Below are 22,555 nucleotides of genomic sequence, written 5' to 3' on the forward strand. Positions count from 1 at the left end.
CAATTTTAGAATATTATACACTAATTAAAAAAGCACTTTTCACAATATTAGTGACATGATAAAAAAGAACATTCCCTCCCTCGCACACAATTTACAACAAAATAGAGCACATTTATTTTGTGCCACAAAAACAGAGACAACCAAACAATTACACATTAGCAACAAATCTCCAACTATAAAGAAAAGCTTAGCCATACAACCAGCACAAACATCCACAAACTGTTCTACTAAAATAAGGTAAAATAAAAGTTTTCAGTCAATTTACAGCATTTTGAACCCGTTTATGACTATGATCTATTTGACCATAATTGGTCTCATATTCATGGATAGGGCTTATGTAAGAAAACTGAAATCTTACAAATAAAGGAAGCTTTTGTTGTTCCTGTGAAATGACAGAGGTTGAATTTAAATTGTTTGTGAAACTAACATTATGCATTCTACAGTTTAACACAGTAATCACTAAGAAGTTAGGATGGCAGCTGTTGTACATGTTAAGCTAACAAATGTTACGTGACCAGAGATGACTGGCGTGACATGTGGCTGTAGCCCTTTTATGCAGTCATGTTACCAACTATTTAAAAAATGTTCACAAAAAGTCCTTTAAAAATATTATTCTCAAGAAGTTCATGGAAAACTGGTCCTATAGTAAAAAGAACAGGAGCACTTGTGGCACCTTAGAGACTAACAAATGTATTTGAACATAAGCTTTCATGGACTAATCCACTTATCCAGCTTATCCTCGAAAGCTCATGCTCAAATAAATTTGTTAGTCTCTAAGGTGCCACAAGTACTCCTGTTCTTTTTGCGGATACAGACTAACACTCTGGTCCTGTAGTATTTATCCCCATCCAGCTGTTTATCATTTTGTTAGTATGCACAATCTAAGATTTACATTAAAAAAATAATCAGACAAGAAGCAATTGCCTTCCAGAAAAAAAAATCAACAACACTATGACCTGAAGCGGGACTAGTTTGTCTGGAACCAGAGGGCAAGTATTACATGTCCAACAATCAATTATCAGTCCAAACTTTTGTATCTATGATCATAAATCTACACACATCCCCATAAGTAAGTACAGACAGAAATCTGTTTGTCCTCTAGACAGATTCCATCAGTCAGTGTGAACTGTAATATTTAAATATCAACCCCTTTTATCCTCATCCTCAAGTATTGCAAACACTTTTTTTTTGATGGATCCAGATATGTCTGATTTTCAATATTCTTTCTGTAACTCGTACCTTTGTATCCTCCATTTTGATAAAAATTTATATATGCAAAGGCCTGCCTGGTTACTGCTACCACTTCATTCATCTCTCAAGTAGCTACATATGACGCCATTTACTAGAAGGGTCCAACTGAGTCTAACACTGGACAATTTCCTGAAAGCAATTGTTTTACCTGATGATCTCACATCATCAAAGCAGCTTCCCATTTGACTTCCATTAAGGTCAGTTCAGTAAAACATTTATTACTTTAAAAAGAGCTGGGAAAGCTATTTATAAAGAACAATTCATTAGTCTAATTTTACCCTTATTTTTTATTCATGAATTTTTCAAATATCAGACCTGAATTTTACGAACTTGTTGGAAATTACTCAATGAATGTTTAAGCAATGGACAGCTCATGAACTGGGTCTGCTGAATGTATTCTCTATTTGTTATCACTGTGATGTGAACTGGGTGGCAGGATTAGGGAATTTTTATGACGTTGTAATCTTTTCTTTTCACGGTCACTTGAGGTAGGCCTTGCCTGATACATCATTGCTAGATTAATTAGGCTACTGTAATAATAGGACTTGATAAGACTTAAAATAGAATTTCTTACATCACATGTAAACCAAATAATGCACATAGCATATTTTCAAACAGCATAACGTTAAAGCACACTAGGGACCTTTAGTGAGCACCAGCAGGGTCTACATGGACCAAAAGTGTGCTTCAGAATTCACACCCCCATAGAGTGCATTACCCTATTGTGTAGATAAGGTGTTAGAGAATAAAAGAAGTTTAAAAAAATCTATTGTCTTAAACTGTGGGTCTGAGAGGGCATTTGACTGAAGGTGGTTAGTATTTGCAAGCATCACAGGAGGAGTGGGCCTTTAGAAGGGATCTAAATGAGGAAAAAAAGGGGATCTGGTACACTGGGATTGGGACTGTTGAAGATAATATTGAATGAAATATGACACATAGATAAAAGAAAATAGACATGAGCTCATTTGTTCAGGTTTACCTGTCATGCGTCCTCATAAAGTCCCAAAACTTCTTAGTGCCATTCTAGAAAAAAAAACAAAAAAACCTCATCAATACAATTAGTTCCCAATGAAAATTGGCTACCTGAAGTCAAACATCATTTTAACAGCAGCAACTTCCTTCTTTGGCAAAGCTGGCTGTATCTGGAATATATTTATTGATTTTTGACCACAAACAGTAGTGTTGCAGGTACAACTATTTAATTTTCAACTAGAAACTGGAAAGGGCTGAGGAAGGGACTAAATGCTTACCTACCACTTTGTAAGAGCAAAGGCAAATATGTTGCAAACATGTGCCTAAAATAGGTACCTAACTCTATATGTAGGCACCTAAATCAAAGATGCCTGATTTTCAGAAGTACTAAGAACCCATATCTCCCAGTGACTTCAGTCTATTCTGATTTAAGTACCCAGGAGTACTTAAGTACCTTAAGGAGACTGGCTTTAGGCACCCAATGTTTGACAATCTAGGCTCTAGTTTCCAGCAGAACGATGTTCACTTACAAGAATATGCTACTGAATAGTTTCATCCGGATTGATAGATGGCAAAAGCATGCACATAACAGCTAAAAATATTTGCAACAGAATAAAATCTATTAAAACTGATAATCTACTGTGCTACCTACCATTCACTTGTTTACTTCCAAGATAATCTTGGACCAAATTCAATAGACTTATGCTTCCAACATCACAGCTGAATTTGACCCCCTAAACTGTAATCATTTCCCCCACAGATTTAATAGATATGTTGACACTTGTTTTAGACATATAATTTCACATTGTATAGTCTATGGTATATCTATTAAGACACTTCAGATGAACTCAACACAAGAATAAGCCCTTTTCCATCACCTTAAATACAAATTCTCAGATGGTGTAAATCAGCAAAGCTCCATTGAAGTCGAATAGAACTATTCCAATTTGCATCAGCTGAAATGTGGCCTACAGATTTATTCCCTTAAATCACATTTTGGGTTTACATGATAAATTGGGAGCCACCTGAAGGAATCACCTCTTTTGGTAACCACCTTTCTTTAATTGGACATGCAAGAGGTAGACCTGTTGAGGACTTGGATATCTAAAAGATACTGTGATGGGGTGTGGCCCCCTGCTGGAGAACCTGTGGTCCTACTACATCCCACCCCAGGAAGGAGCAAAGAAGGTGGGTCCTCCAGGCCTTCCTATAGAGGCCTTGTGGAAGCAGCCAATCAGAGCCCAGCAGGCTCAGCTAAAAGGAGCTGGAGGGGCTGAGAAGGTCAGTTCCTGGCTGGGGTCAGTGGGGTAAGAAAGAGTGTTCCTTTTCTCTGGCCGCAGGAGATTGACTGGCTGCGCGCCCCCGCCCTCCCAATTCCATCGCCAACTCATCTGCGACTAGGGACAGCGATGGTTGAGGCCTGGAGAAGGGTACTCCTGCACATACTGCTTGCAGATCAAACTACCACCGGAGGGACTCGAGGACTGGAGGAGTGAGTGAGACCAATTTGTCTAGGTGGTCTTGGTTCGGCCTGTATACCAAGGTTAGCCAAGCCTGAAGGGGATGGAGCGGCAGCCTGGCATGCTGTACCACATACGTGCAAGCAGCCATATGGCTGAGCAGTTTCAGGCAATTTCGTGCCATATTACGGGGGAATCTTCTGAGATCCTCTATGATGGCGCCCATGGCAAGGAAGCGAGATTTCGGGAGGAATGCCCTGGACTGACCTGAGTCTAGGAGAGCTCTGATGAACTCTATCCTCTGAGTGGGAGTTATGGTCGACTTTGCCACCTTCAGAATGAGGACAAGCCTGTGGAATGTCATCCGCAGCTGGCTCACATGGACCTCCACTTGGGCCTGATTAGCCAGTCATCTAGGTATGGAAATACTTGCACTTATCACTTCCGCAGGAAGGCTGCCATGACTGCCACACACTTGGTGAACATCCAAGGGGGCCACTGAGAGGCCAAAGGGGAGAACTGTGATGGGTGTTTTTGACCATGAAACAGAGGAACTATCTGTGGGACGGAATTCTGGACACATGAAAGTCTTCATCCTTCAAGTCGAGGGGCGTACCAGTCTCTGGATCCAGGGAGGGAATAATGGAAGCCAGGAAGCCCATGAGGAACTTAAACTTCTTCATGAATCTGTTTAGGTTTCGCAAGTCTAAAATAGGCCTGAGCCCACACTTGGCCTTTGGGATTAGGAAATACCGTGAGTAGAACTCCCTGCCCCTGAATTCCAGAGGGACCTCTTCTACTGCGCTGAGTTGTAGAAGTATTTGCACCTCCTGCACTAGAAGTTGCTCTTCAGAAGGATCCCTGAAGAGGGAAGAGGAGGGAACAGAATTGGAGAGAATATCCCAACTCTACTGTGCTCAAGACCCATTGGTCTGAGGTGATTCGGGATCTGAACTGGTGCGTCACCCACAGGCACACCTTTAAAAGTTCGGTTTAGAGGCTGAGGGCTGCTTTGCTGCACCTTGGCCCTGGGTTAGTGGAGTACTGAGAGGGCCTCCATCTATTACTCCTGCTATAGTCCTGTCTACGAGGAGCTGAGTAGAAGCGTTGCAGCTTAAATGGCTTTCTTTGGTGGGGTGACATATGAAGCCCCAAGGACTTCAAGGTTGCCCCGAGTCTTTCAGGCTGTGGAGCTTAGTGTCCGTTTGCTCCAAGAAGAGTCCTAAACAGTCAAAAGGCAAGTCCTGAATAGTCTATTGGACTTTGTGTGGGAGTCCTGACACTCGAAGCCATGAGCTCCATCTCCTGGCTATCGCAGTTACTATCATATGGCTTGCTAAGTCCATCAAGTCAATGGAGGTCTGCAAGGAGGTCCTCATGACGACCTTGCCCTCCTCCAGGACAGCCACAAACTCCAAATGGGAGTCCACCGGAAGCAGTTCCTGAAATTTGGACAGCATGTTCCAGGAATTATAGCTAAAGCAGCTAAGGACTGCCTGCTGGTTGGCAATGTGAAGCTGGAGACCCCCGGTAGAATACACCTTCCTACTGAAGAAATCCAGCTTCTTCACCTCCTTGGATTTAGGAGTCAGCCCCAGTTGTCCCTGCCTTTCCTGCTGGTTGGCAGCCTCTACCACCAGAGTACCGGGTTGAGGATGAGTAAACAGATACTCATACTCTTTGGAGGGCACAAAATATTTCCTCTCCACCCCTTTTGCTATGGGAGGGGGGGAAGAGAGGAGGGTTTTTGCTACAACACCTTAGTGGTTTAATGTATAGTCTTAATGAGGGGCAAAGCCACCCTCAAAGTACCTTCAGGGACCGAATGTCAACCATAGGGTCAGTCGGTCTCTGACACCTCGTCTACCTAAGCCACCCTCCTGAGCAAGTCTTGGTATGCCCTGTTGTCCATGGCAGGCAGTGTGGTGGAAATGCCCATCACCACTTCATCCGGGGAGGATGAGGAAGATGCCCGTGGGGGCACTGGGTCTTCCTGACCCTCTGGTTTGCAGGGATCCCCTTGTGCCGAAATGCTGTGCCAGGAGTGCTGCTGATTTCCGGGCCTGCACCCTTCTTGGTACTGGCCCCGTTGCCAGGTTCCGCAGTGGTGTCAGCCTGCATGCCCATCTCCTGCCCTTGCGGAGGTTCCCAGGTTGTCAATGAAGGAGGGACCCGTGGCTCCAAAGCCACCAACAAGGATTTAGACCCCGGCCCTTGGGCTTGTTGGAAGGCCCACAGGGTCCAAAAGGGCAACTGAGCCGGTGCTTGACACTGTGGAGACCAGGACATCATGGGTAGCTGCTGCCCTTCCTCTTGTCTCGAGCAGTGCTGAGAGCAGTGATGGCTTCACCTAGAGGCATGCAACTCCACCTCCAAGTCCAACGAGGACTCTGACAGTGCAGAGCGGTGCCGTGGTGAGGGCGAGTGGTGCCTCATCATCATCGGCTTGCCCCAGAGGGCACAGTGCCTCTTTGCTGCACCAGTGCCATTGTCAGTGTGGGGGACTGCGCTGTCATCGCTATGAGGTCCCATGCCGCCTCAGAGGTATCCTCCCAACACTACCACACGTGGGAGTCCACTACAATCGGACTCTATAGATGTCCCTCTGAAGCCAGAGTCAACGGTGCTGGCTGAGTCAGAGCCAGAGCAGGGTGTCCTGGCACAGGACACACCCCACTGGTGCCTCCTTGGTCCACTACTTTAATGGAAGAGCAGTATACCTTAAATGGAACCGTCATGCCTTCATTTATGCCCCACACTATTTTTGCTCACCCCAGGAATCTCTTTGAGGAAGGTGGATATTCAGATTATGGAGAGGGAGAACAGAGCCTGAATTAAAGTTTATGAAGCATTAATTTAAATGTAGGCAATTAATCCCTGTGGGATTGTTGAGATTATGCTTTGAGGGTGCAGCAGTCCTCTTGGCCTCCTGTGCTTTGCAAATTACAGAACCTGACTGCCATGAAACACTTATAGAAGGGTTTCCACAGAGCTGAGGAAAATTATACTATGGAGCTGGTATCATGCTCTCCTGTGCCCCCAACACAGATGCACCAAATCTGAATCCCCTCTGATCACATATGCCCCCATTTACAATAATGGGATCTGGCCTATGAGCTGTACATAACTCCTTTATTTCGGAGTCTCTTATTTTCTGTTTAAAGTTATCAGGATAGGAAGTCCATGTTTTCTGTGAAAATGACTAGCATTTGCCCACATACAGTTCATTATCTAGATGGTAAATACATTGAAAGGTTTCATTATTATTACTGACTTTTTAATGTACAGTGTCACACCCATAAAAGGGTTAAACTAATTTGCATTGGGTCCTTCAAGGTGCTGTTCATCATCATGCATTGATCGGATAATGCTGTAAGTGTATCTTGTGGTTATATCTGAATAATAATCCATTTTATATATCCAACCTGCACCTGTCCAAATAAATAAATCAATAAACAAATGAAACATTCCAACATTCCACTGTTTACAGTGGCAAAAACTCAAATGAGCACCATTCACTCCTATTGTCCAAGTCTAATGTAATTTGAAGTCAACTGTATAGAGCTGAGTTTCTATTGTGCCAAATGCCTGGCTCTCTGCTAACAGACTAGCATAAAGGCTGCTAATTATTAATAGCATGTAAACAGTTACCAATGGTTCCTATACTGCTCTATGTACTTTACAGTACATTAAAATCTAACCAGCTTTGTCCAGCAGTAAGTAGTATCATTTTATTGAGTTCTTTCCTCTGTTTAACACAAGATATATATTCACAACATAAAATGGTGCATAGTTTTATACATATAGAAGTCATCCTAAACAAGCTATGTGCTACACAGACTGTAGTTTAAGTTGCACTGATGAAATAGGTCACTTTATTCTTGCTTCTCTTTGTGTGTGCAAATAACCCATTCCTGCCTTTGATGGTGTTCTGCTACCACGGCTGCTGTGGAGTTTGGGAGAACTGAAGCACTGATAACTATGTTCATTGTCATTCCAACAGAATAATCTTTCCATGAAATTAAAAATATATCACACTTCATTTTATTAAAACATATACACACATTTATAAAATAGTGCCATTTACAAAGCTTATCAAAGACTGATCAAAATATCTCTCAATGGTATATATTAGTTATTACAGATTTGTGCAAGGTTTAAACTCAGATGCTATGAAAAAGAGGAGTACCTTAAATCTGAAATATATTTAAACAATTATTGTTAGAACAGGAACATAAGAACGGCCATACTGGCTCAGACCAATGGTCCATCTAGCCCAGTACCCTGTCTTCCAGCAGTGGCTGGTAAACATGTCTTACACCGAAAAAGATATACTGTATGTTATGTTAGCCTTTACCTGTTTCCAAGTGGCAGCTCTGGCAGTCAAACAACATCCTAGGATAATATATATTATGTGAATTGATAAATCTCTAAGCACAAAGTAACCATATCCCCTTTCTGTATTTAGTGATCAGGCTCTATTGTGGTGCAATACTGCACTCGTGCACATGGTATGTTTAAGTCAAGAGTTGTATTTCAGGAAAGCTAGTATGCGAGACAATTTCAGTCTCATATTACTTGAAAGAGAGATTATTTACATAGGGAGAAACTAAATAGTCTGTTTTTTCCTGGAAAGGCAAGTCTGAATGAGAACTTTAGCAGTGTGAAAACAATTATTTAATAAAAACCCATTATAAATAAAATCGTCACAAGTTCAAAAACCAGAGCACAAATTTGGGTCAGTCTTTTACTTTTTTAAATCCCTTTCATAGGGGGAAAAAAATCAAAATATTAGTCCTTTTATAGTTTACAAAAAGAAATAACTGAAATTAAGAGGTTATTTAAATCCTTTTAAGTATGTAATGAAACTTATGGCCTCAGACTTCATGTCACAAAAGATATAGGCTGGGATTTTGAGAGGGATTTCAGCATTTTGACTGCCAATCTCCATTAGTCTCCTTTGGAAATCACAAACAAAATAAATGATGCCTCCCTAACTAAAGGTATAGTTTGTTTTCTTAAAAAATAATATAAAATAAAAGTTACCCAGAGGAAGAAATAAAATTTTCCTCATTTCCAGGAGGATGAAGGGACAGGTTCGTGGGTGCTCCAGGACTGGAGCACCCACGGGGAAAAATTGGTGGGTGCTCTGCATGCACCAGCAGCCAAGCTCCCTTCCCCACACCCCCGCCTCACCTCACCTCCACCTCCTCCCCTAAGCACACCGTGTCCCTGCTTCTCCCCCTAGCTCCTAGTGCTTGCTGCCGTGAAACAGCTGTTTCGCGGTGTAACAAACTCCGTGAGGGAGGGGGAAGGAGTGGGAATGTGGCTCGCTCAGGGTAGAAGGCGGGGAAGAGGCGGGGCCGGGGCGGGGATTTGGGGAAGCAGTCCAATGGGGCAGGGAGGGGGCAGAATTGGGGCAAGGGGGTGCAATGGGGGCACAGCAGGGGCAGAGTCGGGGGGGCCGGGGCAGAGGCGGGTCGAGCATCCACCGGCACCAACAGAAGTTGGTGTCTATGGACAGGTGTGAACAGAGGAGAAGAGTAATGGTAAAAATCCATTCCAAGACTAAGGCAGAAACCACACTTGCTTTTGGCAAGCTTCCACTTAACCATACAATCTTGGTTTCTCAGCTTATGCATTTGGAAAGGAGAATTTGAGGAACTAAGGCCCCGAGACAAAGTCCGGTGAAGTCTATGGAAACCTTTCCACTGAATTCAAGCAGGCTTTGAATCAGGCCCTTCCCTGTTCCCTATTTTCACCTGAACCTTCATCCATTTCCTTTCTCCCAACTCTCATGCTAGTCTCATGCAGGCTCTAGAAACATATATAAACCGAAAAGAAATATTCATAGCACTGGGAATTTAACCACATATATACAATTATCCTTGCTTAAATTCCCAGGCAACCCAGCACAGTACACGAGAAAGAATGGTTACCAACCCTTCTGAGATGTGTTGCTTATGTCCATTCCACGTTAGGAGTACGTGTGCTGCGTGCACTGTCGCCAGAGATTTTTCTGTCAGTGGTATCATGGGGACGACTCTAGCATTCTCTGGTGCCATGCGCTCATACCTGGCATCATCTCTAGCCTGCTAGTGAGATGAAAGAGTATGCACCAATGATCAAGTCACTGCCCTACAAATATCCTGGATAGGGACCTGGGCCAGAAATGCCACTGAGGAATCTTGAGCTCTCCTCAAGTGGGTAGTCAAGACAGAAGGAGGTGTGGCACCTGCCTGCTCACATAGCATGTGCAAATGCAGGAAGTGATCCAGGATGAAATTCTTTGGGCCGAAATTGACAGGCTTTTCATCCTATCTGCTACTATCACAAAGAGCTATGTGGAGCCTCCTGGCTGAGGTAATCGCTACCAGGAAGGCGACCTTCCTGTAGCCCAGAGCCCCAGCTCAAGGAGGCCTGGGGGTGCAAAAATAAATCACAGGCAGCAATCTCCAACTCCAGACCGCTAAAAGTGTTGCAGTGCAGCAGGGCACCCAGGCAGGCTGCTAGCACAGAAGCAGCTGCCTCCCAGACCCCACACCCCCTCCTACACCCCAATCCCCAGCCCCCTCCTGCACCAAACTCCCTCCCAAGAAAAAGACTTGTATACAGGGGCCGCACAAAATCTAATAGCCCCGGGCCCACAGGAGAGTTAATCCAGCCCTGATGACAAGGGGCACGATGCCAGCAGCTCAAAGGGAGAGCCTGTGAGTCTTAACAGGACCAGATTTAGATCCCATAATGGAACAGGTTCATGAATATGCAGGTAGAGTCTCTCCAAGCCCTTGGAAAAAAAACAAAAAAAACAACCTACAATCTACCAGAGGAGAAAGGTGGGAATGGCCATTAGGTGTAACTTAATCAATGAAATAGCTAGGCCCTTCTGTTTCAGATGAAGCAGATACTCTGGCATGGGACTGGATAGGTGACCTAGGAGGTGAGGGGCCTCATTGAGGCCACACAGAGAAACGCTTCCACTTGGCGAGGTAAGTGGCTCTAGTAGATGGTTTCCTACTATCTAGCAATACCTGGCGGACTTACTCTGAATGGGCCCGCTCCGCTGAGTTTAACCATAGAGCTTCCACATGCTGAGGTTAAGGGCCTTGCGGTTCAGATGGAACAATCAGCTGTGATCTTGTGAGATCAGATCTGCGAAGAGAGCGAGTGGCGTCAGGGTTGCCAGCAAGTCCCTGGTCTCAATGAACGCCTCTGGTGTAGACAGTACCGCAATCCTGTTGGTGCTGCTTTGACCCTCCAGTGCCGAAGAATGGTCCAGGACAGAATTCAATGGTCCTGCCTACGAGGCGGAGTTGATGGTGCCGCCCTGGGAGTGGGGGCAGACGAGTAGCCAGATTCAGGTTGGACTCCACTGTGCTCCCTGTGCTTGGCTCTCTTCAGAGTTGGGGAATATTCCCTCAAGGCCAGCTGCTTCTTATGTTTCTTCTTCGGCATTGGTGAAGGAGAATGATGCCGAGAGTTTCTCCCAGCAGCTCTCGACTGGGTGCCAGGTTGGACCAGCTTGACGCCAAGAGGTATGGAGCACCACCTCCATTAAGAGGGACTTCAACCTGGCCTCCCCGTCCTTGATACGGGTCTTGAAGTCTTGACAGATCAGGCAGCGGTTCCTGATACGACTCTCCCTCAGGCCCTTCAGAGAACTGAGTGCAGGTCACTCACAGACATGGACTTGCTGCAGGTGGCACAGGGCTTGAAACCCGGGGCATGCCCAGCACCAGGAGCAGACGAAACTCCAGTAGGGCGAGAAGTGCCAACTAACTATATACACGTAATCTACAACAGTCCAAACGGAGAAAATAAAGAACTGGGATAGGGAAATCAGCAAAAAGGACTAAACTAAGACCACTTAGTAAGAGTTTGTCGAAGCAAGAGGAGCTCTTCCAGTGACTGTCATGGTCGGTAAAAAGACACGGAGATGGTGTGGAGCTGGCCAGGCCCCTTATACCAGCGCAGGAGTGCATGGCACCAGAGGGCGCTCTAGCCAGCCCGATGCATACCACTGAGGGAAAAATCTCCAGCAACTGTGCATGCAGCGCACGCACACCTAACGTGGAATGGACATGAGCAAGCACTCCATGAAGAACTTTGCCTTTAATGATAAAAATGTGTCCAGGTAATAAAATTTTATAAGTACACAGATTTAGTTCTTCCTGCTCTCTCTACCACACCACCATGCTACAAAAGAAAAGTTCATACATAGAGCCAAATTCTGCTGCTATCCCTGGGCAATGCCACTGAAATTAATGGCATTGAAGGTCAGTGTAATAGAAAGCAAAATGTGGCCTATTATATCAATAGCATCTACCCCAAAAGTTGTGCTGCACTGTATTTTTTTTATTGTTTGTAGCCTGAAACATTTAGGAACACTTGGGATACAACCAGCATGGGTCATGTTAGAGCAGCATTTTCTTCTAGCACGTTAACAAGGACATTCTAAACCAAACTTGCAAAAAACTGCACCAGTTGCAGTTAACTACAAGCCTTAGACCCTCCTTATTGAACACAGCAGGTCACTTTTGTTGGGGAGCGAAGAAGGTGGGTGCTCATTGGAGGCTTGTGTGTTAGCCCTGTTGCTTGCCTGCTTTGCTACATACTGGGTAAAATACACTTTTAAAACGTTTTGTTCAAAATAATTCTCTAGATCTTTAATTTAAATTATTGTATGCAGATTTCTTTTCTATCCCTCCCTGATATCTCAGCTGATAAACACTGTTCATTTTACAATGTAACTTCTAGTGACACCTGCACTAGAACAGGGATAGGCAGCTACTGCTGTCCTTAACTTAACATTGTGCGCCCAGACTTGCAGTGAATATGAAAATATGTAAAATATGGAATGAGTAAACATATCACACAGTGGGTTGAGTCAAAGATGGAGGGGCCAGAAAACCAGTACAGGTTGGTCATATCCAAAAGGTATTTGGTGGCCTATGTGACATGAGTTTGGTGGTTTCCACTAGACAAGTACCCACATCACAAAATCATGTTCAAAACTGCCATTAGTTGGCAGTCCTAGTACAGGCTTCAAGGATTGACTGAGCCATGTAACCAAGAGATCAGTCTTGCAGTACAATTGCTGGGCCATATGGGGAAGCTTGCACTGATGCAGCTTATGCTATCCTGTAGTGTGTGTGTGTGTGTGTGTGTGTGTAAAGAAAGAGATTCAGTCTTTAAGGTTGTAAACCCAGCAACTTCCACATAAGCAAATATATAGTAAGAAAGTAAAATTGGAATTTAAAGTTTAAATGTCTTAGTCTTTTTGGAAGTTACAACCTTATGTATAAATTTATAGCAGTATGTACAAAACAGGAATAATTAAAGGCAGCATTTTAAATATGTTATATGCCATATAATTGCTAAATATTATTAGTGTCTATAATCTACTATATTATAAACCCTAAATATTTAGCGATGAGACACTAAATTCCTCTCTCATTTGCTTTGGTGGAAATCAAGTACACTACCACTGAAATCAAGAGTTATTTTAAATTTCCACTGGTTTGAAGAAGAGCAAAACTTGACAATGTGTTTTGGACAAACAGTTATACAATTTTGTTTCAACCACATTTAGCCAAACTCTGGGTAATTACTTGGGGCTTCTATTTTATTGGATATACTTATGGTATTTAACAATCAGGAAAGCTATTGGATTGAAGGCACTTGTCTATTAAACCTGTGTTTAGTCACCGGAAGCTGCTACTTGCACAGATTAACAGAAAACGTCCACAGAATGTACCCTCCTACCAGTCTGCCCCAACATCAACAAGAAGGTTTCATACTCCATGCCTATTCAAACCTTGGCCTCTTTAAAGAGGCTGGACAATCAGGGTTACAGATAGCGCTGCTTATGATGGTGGGATTTTCTGTGTTGTGGATATACACCCAAAATAAACTGCTAAATTAATTTCACATAAACCACAGAGAAATCTTCCAATGGCAATTATTATCTATTGTTTGCATTACAGTAACATCTACAGACCCAAAGATCCAGGCACTAAACAAATATAGTGGGAACAATTCCCGCCCCAATGACTTTACAATCCAGTTAGAAGGCAGACCCAAGTGGGTATAAACAGAGGGAGTGGAGGCGGGAAGGCAAATATATTCTGGTACAGATTGCCTATATGGACAAATTGTGAGTAGTGAGCTTCTTATGACAGAACCAGTAGTGGCCTTTTGGTCTCTACCAATCTGGACTGGATTCAACCAAGTGATCTAGAGATGAAACATTCCATATTTCTGTAAGCCACTTAGTCTTTATGAAGTTATCATAAATTGTGTTCTCACTGATCCACTTATTCTCTTTGCAGGGTTATAAAAAACATACAGGAAGGTAATGTCCATAGTGCAAGGAAATTATGGTAATCTTTCCTACAATAAAAGTGAGACTCTAAATTAAATCAGATAAGAGAATGAATTGCCAAATAACAGTCTCAAGACAAAGTCAGTGGTGCCAAACCCTGTTTAATCCCCGGTAATCCACCTTCTAGAGTTTTAGAGCTTTGTTACATGTAAATGGTTAAATTTTGCCTTATTCTGTTCTCAATGTTCCATTAAGATTTGGAGTCTTACTTCTCAAATTGTACATATCTGAGCACTTTTTCTTGCAGTTTATTTCCAAATGCAAGCAGTTTGCTCCAGAGCAGTAGTTCTCAAACTAGGGCCGCTGCTTGTTCAGGGAAAGCCCCTGGCAGGCTGGGCCGGTTTGTTTACCTGCGCGTTCATGGGTTCGGCCAATCGTGGCTCTCACTGGCTGCAGTTCGCTACCCCAGACCAATGGAAGCTGCAGGAAGGGCGGCCAGCACATCCCTCAGCCCGCACCGCTTCCTACAGTCCCCATTGGCCTAGAGCGGCGAACAGCAGCCAGTGGGAGTCGCGATCGGCCGAACCTGTGGACGCGGCAGGTAAACAAACCGGCCTGGCCCACAGGGGCTTTCCCTGAACAAGCGGCGGCCCTAGTTTGAGAACCACTGCTCTAGAGAGCTAATCTCTTTCCATAAAGTTATCTACACTAAAGTGTGGTGTTCAGAGTCTGGGCTTTTTGCATTTGGACACTCTAAACTTGCACCACATTGACCTCCTTGCGGTAGGAGCCAGTGGCAGAGCAGATGAGTGACTATGCTTGTGTGGCCAGTCTCAAAGAAAGCCAAAATCCACAGGAACAGGGCCAGTTAGTTCCTGCAGAACTTAATCACCAGGGAGCCTAGAAATCCATTTGCCACAGAAAAACGTGGGAATTGCATTTTACAGAGAATCTTTAGCTTTTACATTTTGTGAAAAAAATAAAACCATATACAATAGAATCCCGTTTATCCAAGCCTCCATTATTCAACTACACATGCTGTTGTGAAATCTGTATAAATCAACAAATTATATACTGAAAGAATGACACAGCAAGCCTGGACTTGTATGGGTGTAGCAGAATTCACACCTTGCACACTATTGTAGTAATCTTTTGTACAAGGCATGTCTTGTAAGGTATGATTTGAAAACTCACAATTTGCTGGTCACTACAGTCCTGATAAAATGCATGACAACACTGCATGTGAACTTGTAAGATTTCCCTCTATCATGTTAACACATGTTCCAAACCCCACAGCCCTGCACAAACAGAGCTTGGCAAACAGGTCAGTTCTGAACAAAGGAATATATGCTCTGTTTAATTTGCATTTAAGCAGTACACAGAGTCATCATGCAGGAAGAGAAACAAAGAAAGCTCAAACAGGTGAGAAAAAGCCAACAGGGAACATCTTTCCACACAGACTGAAAATATAAAAAGGACGGACAAACATCCCAAGACACCTCTCTTTGCCCATTGCATTCACTGCACCTGCAGAGACAAAGGAAGCATTTGTTGGACTCTGGGGGTGGGATCTTGACCTACAGGGTTTGGTCAGTAAGACTGCTTGAAAGCATGTGGCGAGAAACTTTGATTGAATCTCATATAGTTTAAGTTTGGTATTAGTAAACATCTCATCTTTATTTTTCTTGAAGCCATCTCTGATTTCTATGCCTCATTACTTATACTCAATTAAAATCTCTTTCTTTGTAGTTAATAAAGTTGTAATTAATAAACTGTTGTGTCAGAGGGGAAATCAAATCAATATCTTAGATGTTTGTATACTAATGCAAGACACATGGGGAATAAACAGGAAGAACTAGAAGTACCAGTGAATAAACACAACTATGACAGTTGGCATCACAGAGAGTTGGTAGAATAATACACATGACTGGAATATGGGTATAGAAGGATACAGCTTGCTCAGGAAGGACAGGCAGGCAAAAAATGGAAGAGGCGTTGCCTTGTTTACAAAGTTGTATACACTCGCACTAAGGTTGAAATGGAAATAGGAGACAGATTTGTTGAAAGTCTCTGATAAGGACAAAAGGGGTAAAAAACAAGTGTGAGGTCATGGTAGGGTCTACTATAGACCACCTAACCAGGAAGAAGAGATGGATGAGGCTTTTTAAACAACTAACAATATCATATAAAGCACAGGTCTTGGTGGTAATGTGGGACTTCAACTACCCAGATATCTGTTGGGAAAATAATACAAGAGGGCACAGATTATCCAATAAATTCTTGGAATGCACTGGAGACATTTTTTTATTTCAGAAGGTGGAGAAAGCTACTAGGGGAGAGGCGGATGTGTATTTGATTTTGACAAACCGGAAGGAACTAGTTGAGAATTTGAAAGCGGAAGGCAACTTGGGTAAAAGTGATCATGAAATAATAGAGTACATGATTCTAAGGAATGGTAGGTGGAAAAACAGCACAATAAAGATAATGGATTTCAAGAAAACAGAGTTAGCAAACTCAAGGAGTTGGTAGGTAAGATCCCATGGGAAGCAAGTCTAAAGGGAAAAATAGTTAGAGAGAGTTGACAGTTTTTCAAAGAGACATGATCAAGGACACAAGAACAAACTATGTCACTGCATAGAAAAGACAAAGACAATGTATGGCAAGAGACCACCCTGGCTTAAACAGGAGATCTTCAGTGATCTTAACCTAAAAAGGAAAAAAAAAAAAAAAAAAGTCCTACAAAAAGTGAAACGAGGTCAAATTACAAAGGTTGAATATAAACAAACACCACAAGTATTTAGGGACAAAATTATAAAGGCCAAGTCACAAAATGAGATTAAAGTAGTTAGAGACATAAGGGTAACAAGAAAACATTCTACAAATATGGAGCAGGTCCTCAAAGAATCAATCCTGAAGCACTTGCATGAGAGGAAAGTGATCAGGAACAGCCAGCACGGATTCACCAAGGGAAGGTCATGCCTGACTAATCTAATCGCCTTTTATGATGAGATTACTGGTTCTGTGGATGAAGGGAAAGCAGTGGATGTATTGTTTCTTGACTTTAGCAAAGCTTTTGACACGGTCTCCCACAGTATTCTTGTCAGCAAGTTAAGGAAGTATGGGCTGGATGAATGCACTATAAGGTGGGTAGAAAGCTGGCTAGATTGTCGGGCTCAACGGGTAGTGATCAATGGCTCCATGTCTAGTTGGCAGCTGGTATCAAGTGGAGTACCCCAAGGGTCGGTCCTGGGGCCGGTTTTGTTCAATATCTTCATAAATGATCTGGAGGATGGTGTGGATTGCACTCTCAGCAAATTTGCAGATGATACTAAACTGGGAGGAGTGGTAGATACGCTGGAGGGGAGGGATAGGATACAGAAGGACCTAGACAAATTGGAGGATTGGGCCAAAAGAAATCTGATGAGGTTCAATAAGGATAAGTGCAGGGTCCTGCACTTAGGACGGAAGAACCCAATGCACAGCTACAGACTAGGGACCGAATGGCTAGGCAGCAGTTCTGCGGAAAAGGACCTAGGGGTGACAGTGGACGAGAAGCTGGATATGAGTCAGCAGTGTGCCCTTGTTGCCAAGAAGGCCAATGGCATTTTGGGATGTATAAGTAGGGGCATAGCGAGCAGATCGAGGGACGTGATCGTTCTCCTCTATTCGACATTGGTGAGGCCTCATCTGGAGTACTGTGTCCAGTTTTGGGCCCCACACTTCAAGAAGGATGTGGATAAATTGGAGAGAGTCCAGCGAAGGGCAACAAAAATGATTAGGGGACTGGAACACATGAGTTATGAGGAGAGGCTGAGGGAGCTGGGATTGTTTAGCCTGCAGAAGAGAAGAATGAGGGGGGATTTGATAGCTGCTTTCAACTACCTGAAAGGGGGTTCCAAAGAGGATGGCTCTAAACTGTTCTCAATGGTAGCAGATGACAGAACGAGGAGTAATGGTCTCAAGTTGCAGTGGGGGAGGTTTAGATTGGATATTAGGAAAAACTTTTTCATTAAGAGGGTGGTGAAACACTGGAATGCGTTACCTAGGGAGGTGGTAGAATCTCCTTCCTTAGAGGTTTTTAAGGTCAAGCTTGACAAAGCTCTGGCTGGGATGATTTAACTGGGAATTGGTCCTGCTTCGAGCAGGGGGTTGGACTAGATGACCTTCTGGGGTCCCTTCCAACCCTGATATTCTATGATTCTAAATATACTAGAAGCAAGAGGAAGACCAAGGACAGGATAGGCTCATTACTTAATTGGGGAGAGAGGGGAAGAGAACAGAAAATGTGGAAATGGCAGAAGTGCTAAACGCCTCTTGTTTCCACTTTCACCAAAAAGGTTAGTAGCAATCAGATATCTAACACAGTGAACACTGGTGAAAACAAAGTGGGATCTGAGTCTAAAATAGGAAAAGAACAAGTTAAAAATTACTTAGACAAGCTAGGTTTCAGAGTAGCAGCCGTGTTAGTCTGTATCCACAAAAAGAAAAGGAGTACTTGTGGCACCTTAGAGACTAATGCTCAAATAAATTTGTTAGTCTCTAAGGTGCCACAAGTACTCCTTTTTTTTTTGTAGACAAGTTAGATGTCTTCAAGTAGGCAGGGCCTGATGAAATACATCCTAGAACACTCAAGGAACAGACTGAGAAGATATCTTAGTGATTATCTTTGAAAACTCATGGAAGACAAGAGAGATTCCAGAGGACTGGAAGAGAGCAAATATAGCGCCAATCTATAAAAGCGATAATAAGGACAACCTGCGGAATTACAGACCAGTCATCTTAACTTCAGTACCCAGAAAGATAATGAAGCAAATAATCAAGCAAGCAACTAAAAGGTGATAAGTAACAGTCAACATGGATTTATCAAGAACAAACCCTGTCAAAACAACATAATAGTTTTCTTTGATAGAGTAACAAGCCTTGTGGATGAGAGGAAGTAATAGATGTGGTATATCCAGGGCACTGGTTTTCAACCTGTGGGGGTAGTGGACTGTGTCTAAGGGAAAAGGAGTACTTGTGGCACCTTAGAGACTAACCAATTTATTTGAGCATGAGCTTTCGTGAGCTACAGCTCACTTCATCGGATGCATGCCGTGGAAACTGTAGCAGACTTTATATATACACAGAGAATATGAAAAAATACCTCCTCCCACCCCACTGTCCAGCTGGTAATAGCTTATCTAAAGTGATCATCAGGTGGGCCATTTCCAGCACAAATCCAGGTTTTCTCACCCTCCACCCCCACCCCTCCACAAATTCACTCTCCTGCTGGTGATAGCCCATCCAAAGTGACAACTCTTTACACAATGTGCATGATAATAAAGTTGGGCCATTTCCTGCACAAATCCAGGTTCTCTCACCCCCTCACCCCCCTCCCAAAAACCACACACACAAGCTCACTATCCTGCTGGTAATAGCTCATCCAAAGTGACCATTCTCCCTACAATGTGCATAATTAAGGTGGGCCATTTCCAGCACAAATCCAGGTTTTCTCACATCACCCCCATACACACACAAACTCACTCTCCTGCTGGTAAAACCCCTTCAAAACTGACCACTCTCCAAGTTTAAATCCAAATTAAACCAGAACATCTGGGGGGGGGGGTAGGAAAAAACAAGAGGAAATAGCCACTCCCAGTCTCTATTTAAGCCTAAATTAATAGTATCCAATTTGCAAATGAATTCCAATTCAGCAGTTTCTCGCTGGAGTCTGGATTTGAAGTTTTTTTGTTTTAAGATAGCGACCTTCATGTCTGTGATTGCGTGACCAGAGAGATTGAAGTGTTCTCCGACTGGTTTATGAATGTTATAATTCTTGACATCTGATTTGTGTCCATTTATTCTTTTACGTAGGGACTGTCCAGTTTGACCAATGTACATGGCAGAGGGGCATTGCTGGCACATGATGGCATATATCACATTGGTGGATGTGCAGGTATATGAGCCTCTGATAGTGTGGCTGATGTTATTAGGCCCTGTGATGGTGTCCCCTGAATAGATATGTGGGCACAATTGGCAACGGGCTTTGTTGCAAGGATAAGTTCCTGGGTTAGTGGTTCTGTTGTGTGGTATGTGGTTGTTGGTGAGTATTTGCCTCAGGTTGCGGGGCTGTCTGTAGGCAAGGACTGGCCTGTCTCCCAAGATTTGTGAGAGTGTTGGGTCATCCTTTAGGATAGGTTGTAGATCCTTAATAATGCATTGGAGGGGTTTTAGTTGGGGGCTGAAGGTGACGGCTAATGGCGTTCTGTTATTTTCTAAGGGATCCATGAAAGGTTGTTGTTACCATAGAACAAAGTGGTCTGCACCTCCATTTGAAAATTTTTAGGGGTCCACAAATGAAAAAAAGGTGAAAACCACTGGCCTACAGAAGTCGTGGAATCTCTATCATTGAAGGTTAAACAAACACCGGTCAGGAATGGTCTAGTTATTACATAGACCTGCCTTGAGTGCAAGGGATTGGACTAGATGACCTATTGAGGTGCCTTCCAGTCTTAAATGTCTATGATTATCTAATTCAGTGTGTTTAAATCATTGTCTCAAATAGTTATTCAGACAATCAACTACCATATTATTCCCTTAAGAATTAACTTAAAATATTTTGTACTATCCAGGACAGTGCGGGGCAGTTCAGGACATACATTTCTGTGGGGAAAATCTGGGACTGGGGGTGCATTGGGGTCATCCTGCAGTATAACTGAGACCGGTGAGCGCCAGAGTGTAACCTAAGTGTGGCAGGCTTGCAAACTGCAGTTACACACACACACACAGGCTTGAATGCTGTCTATGAGTGGCCCAGGTGGGAGCTATTTCAGCAAGACATTCTAAGGCACCCAAGATTGCCAGGCAAGGGAGACACAGCTGCTCATTAGTCTGGATTGAACCCTGGTATGTCACAATGGGTTTCTGTATAACAAAATTATACACCACTTTCTTTCCTATGTTAATAGATTAATCACAACAGTAAAATATTTTTAGGATTCAAACTTATTTTTTCCTTAAAATGTACACTTTGTACCATATGTTTATAGATGATAAAGAGCTGACAGTAATAGGTTCCAAGGAGTTCTGGTCTTTCATAAATACTGTTCAGCACAGGAATATGCACAGAGAGCTGGGATAATCCCAAATCTCTTTACTCTTTAGCTGAACAAATAATTCTGTGTTATGGAGTATTGATGTATAATCTAACTTTGTCTTTGCTTACTTTTAAGCATTTAATTTGTGATATGAAGTGTGATAGCCCTTCACTGCGTTTAAACATATTTTGTATAGTAGGAGTCTCTTCACTTCAAAACCTCAGGATGGATTCTCAGATAGCATAAATCAGTGTAGCTCCATAGAAGTCAATGAAGCTATGTCAATTCAGACCAAGTGAGGATCTCACTCCTCATCTTCTTTTGTTTCCTTTTGAAGATGTGTATCAGAACTAGGAAACTGTTACAGAATTATCAGTCCCATAATTAAACAAGAAAATCAATTAAGTTAGTAATGTTCTTATAGACCATGCTAAATCTGAAAGAACAATTCAATAACCAGATATATTGTTTACCCTCTTCCATAACCAATTTTACATATTTAAAACTTGCTACAGTATGTCTGATCTAAGTTTCTCCTTTTTATCCTTGGGAAAACCATACATGACATATTAATATGCTAGTTTTTTGACGGATCTTATATTAAACAAGTACAGTACTCTTGACCTATCTGAAAAGACTTCAGAGTGACAGGAAACCTCTGACCAGAAACAGCTTTAATCAGAGTTGCCAAGAGACCTGCACCATTCAGTGTCTCCACTCACTTACCTATTTGCATCACACTGCATATGCTGGGGTGAATTAAGCCTCATCTTCAAAAGCAGTTTGTAGAATTAAGTAGTGATATCAAGGAATTATTTCCTACTAACAAGTTTCTAAAAACAAACTTATTAGGAAGAATCAGGAATTTGTTTCTCAGAATTATGGCGCAACAAAGTATTTTTTGTTTTTAGTATGTACTACAACAGTCAGAGGAAAGGGGATTTCCAAAGTTTCTCTAATTCCGTTAATGAAGTATTGAGAACCATTACTTAAAAAAAACAACAAAACAAAACATACTACTAACAACAGAAAAATGTGTTTTGAATGCAAATTCCATACAGAAAAGCAAGAATGCCAGAATGGTGGAACTGAGAAACCACTTGAAATGATCTCTTATAATTAAGAACATAAGAATGGCCATACTGTGTCAGACCAAAGGTCCATTTAGCCCAGGATTCTGTCTTCCAACAGTGGCCAATGCCAGGTGCCCCAGAGAGAATGAACAGAACAGGTAATCATCAAACGATACATCCTGTCACCCATTCCCAGCTTCTGGCAAACAGAAGCTAGGGACACCATCACTGCCCATATTGGCTAATAGCCATTGATGGACCTCCTCCATGAATTTATCTAGTTCTTTTTTGAACCCTGTTATAGTCTTGGCCTTCACAACATCCTCTGGCAAGGAGTTCCACAGGTTGTGTGTTGTATGAAAAAATACTTCCTTTTGTTTGTTTTAAACCTGCTGCCTA

At 42.8% G+C, this 22,555-nt stretch overlaps 1 protein-coding gene across 2 annotated transcripts in view; it reads right to left on the reverse strand.

Moving 5' to 3' along the window:
• NUDT14 (nudix hydrolase 14) overlaps positions 1 to 22,555 on the reverse strand; it is a 99,921-nt gene that overhangs the window by 38,122 nt on the left and 39,244 nt on the right. For both annotated transcript variants that reach the window (XM_084631035.1, XM_084631032.1), the window contains exon 2: positions 2,231 to 2,274. In XM_084631035.1, coding sequence (XP_084487161.1) covers positions 2,231 to 2,247 — 17 coding nt within the window. In that variant the 5' untranslated portion in view covers positions 2,248 to 2,274. The remainder of the gene's footprint in view (positions 1 to 2,230; positions 2,275 to 22,555) is intronic.

This window comes from Lepidochelys olivacea, assembly GCF_965140295.1.
Source record: "Lepidochelys olivacea isolate rLepOli2 genome assembly, chromosome: 6".
Lineage (NCBI taxonomy): Eukaryota > Metazoa > Chordata > Testudines > Cheloniidae > Lepidochelys > Lepidochelys olivacea.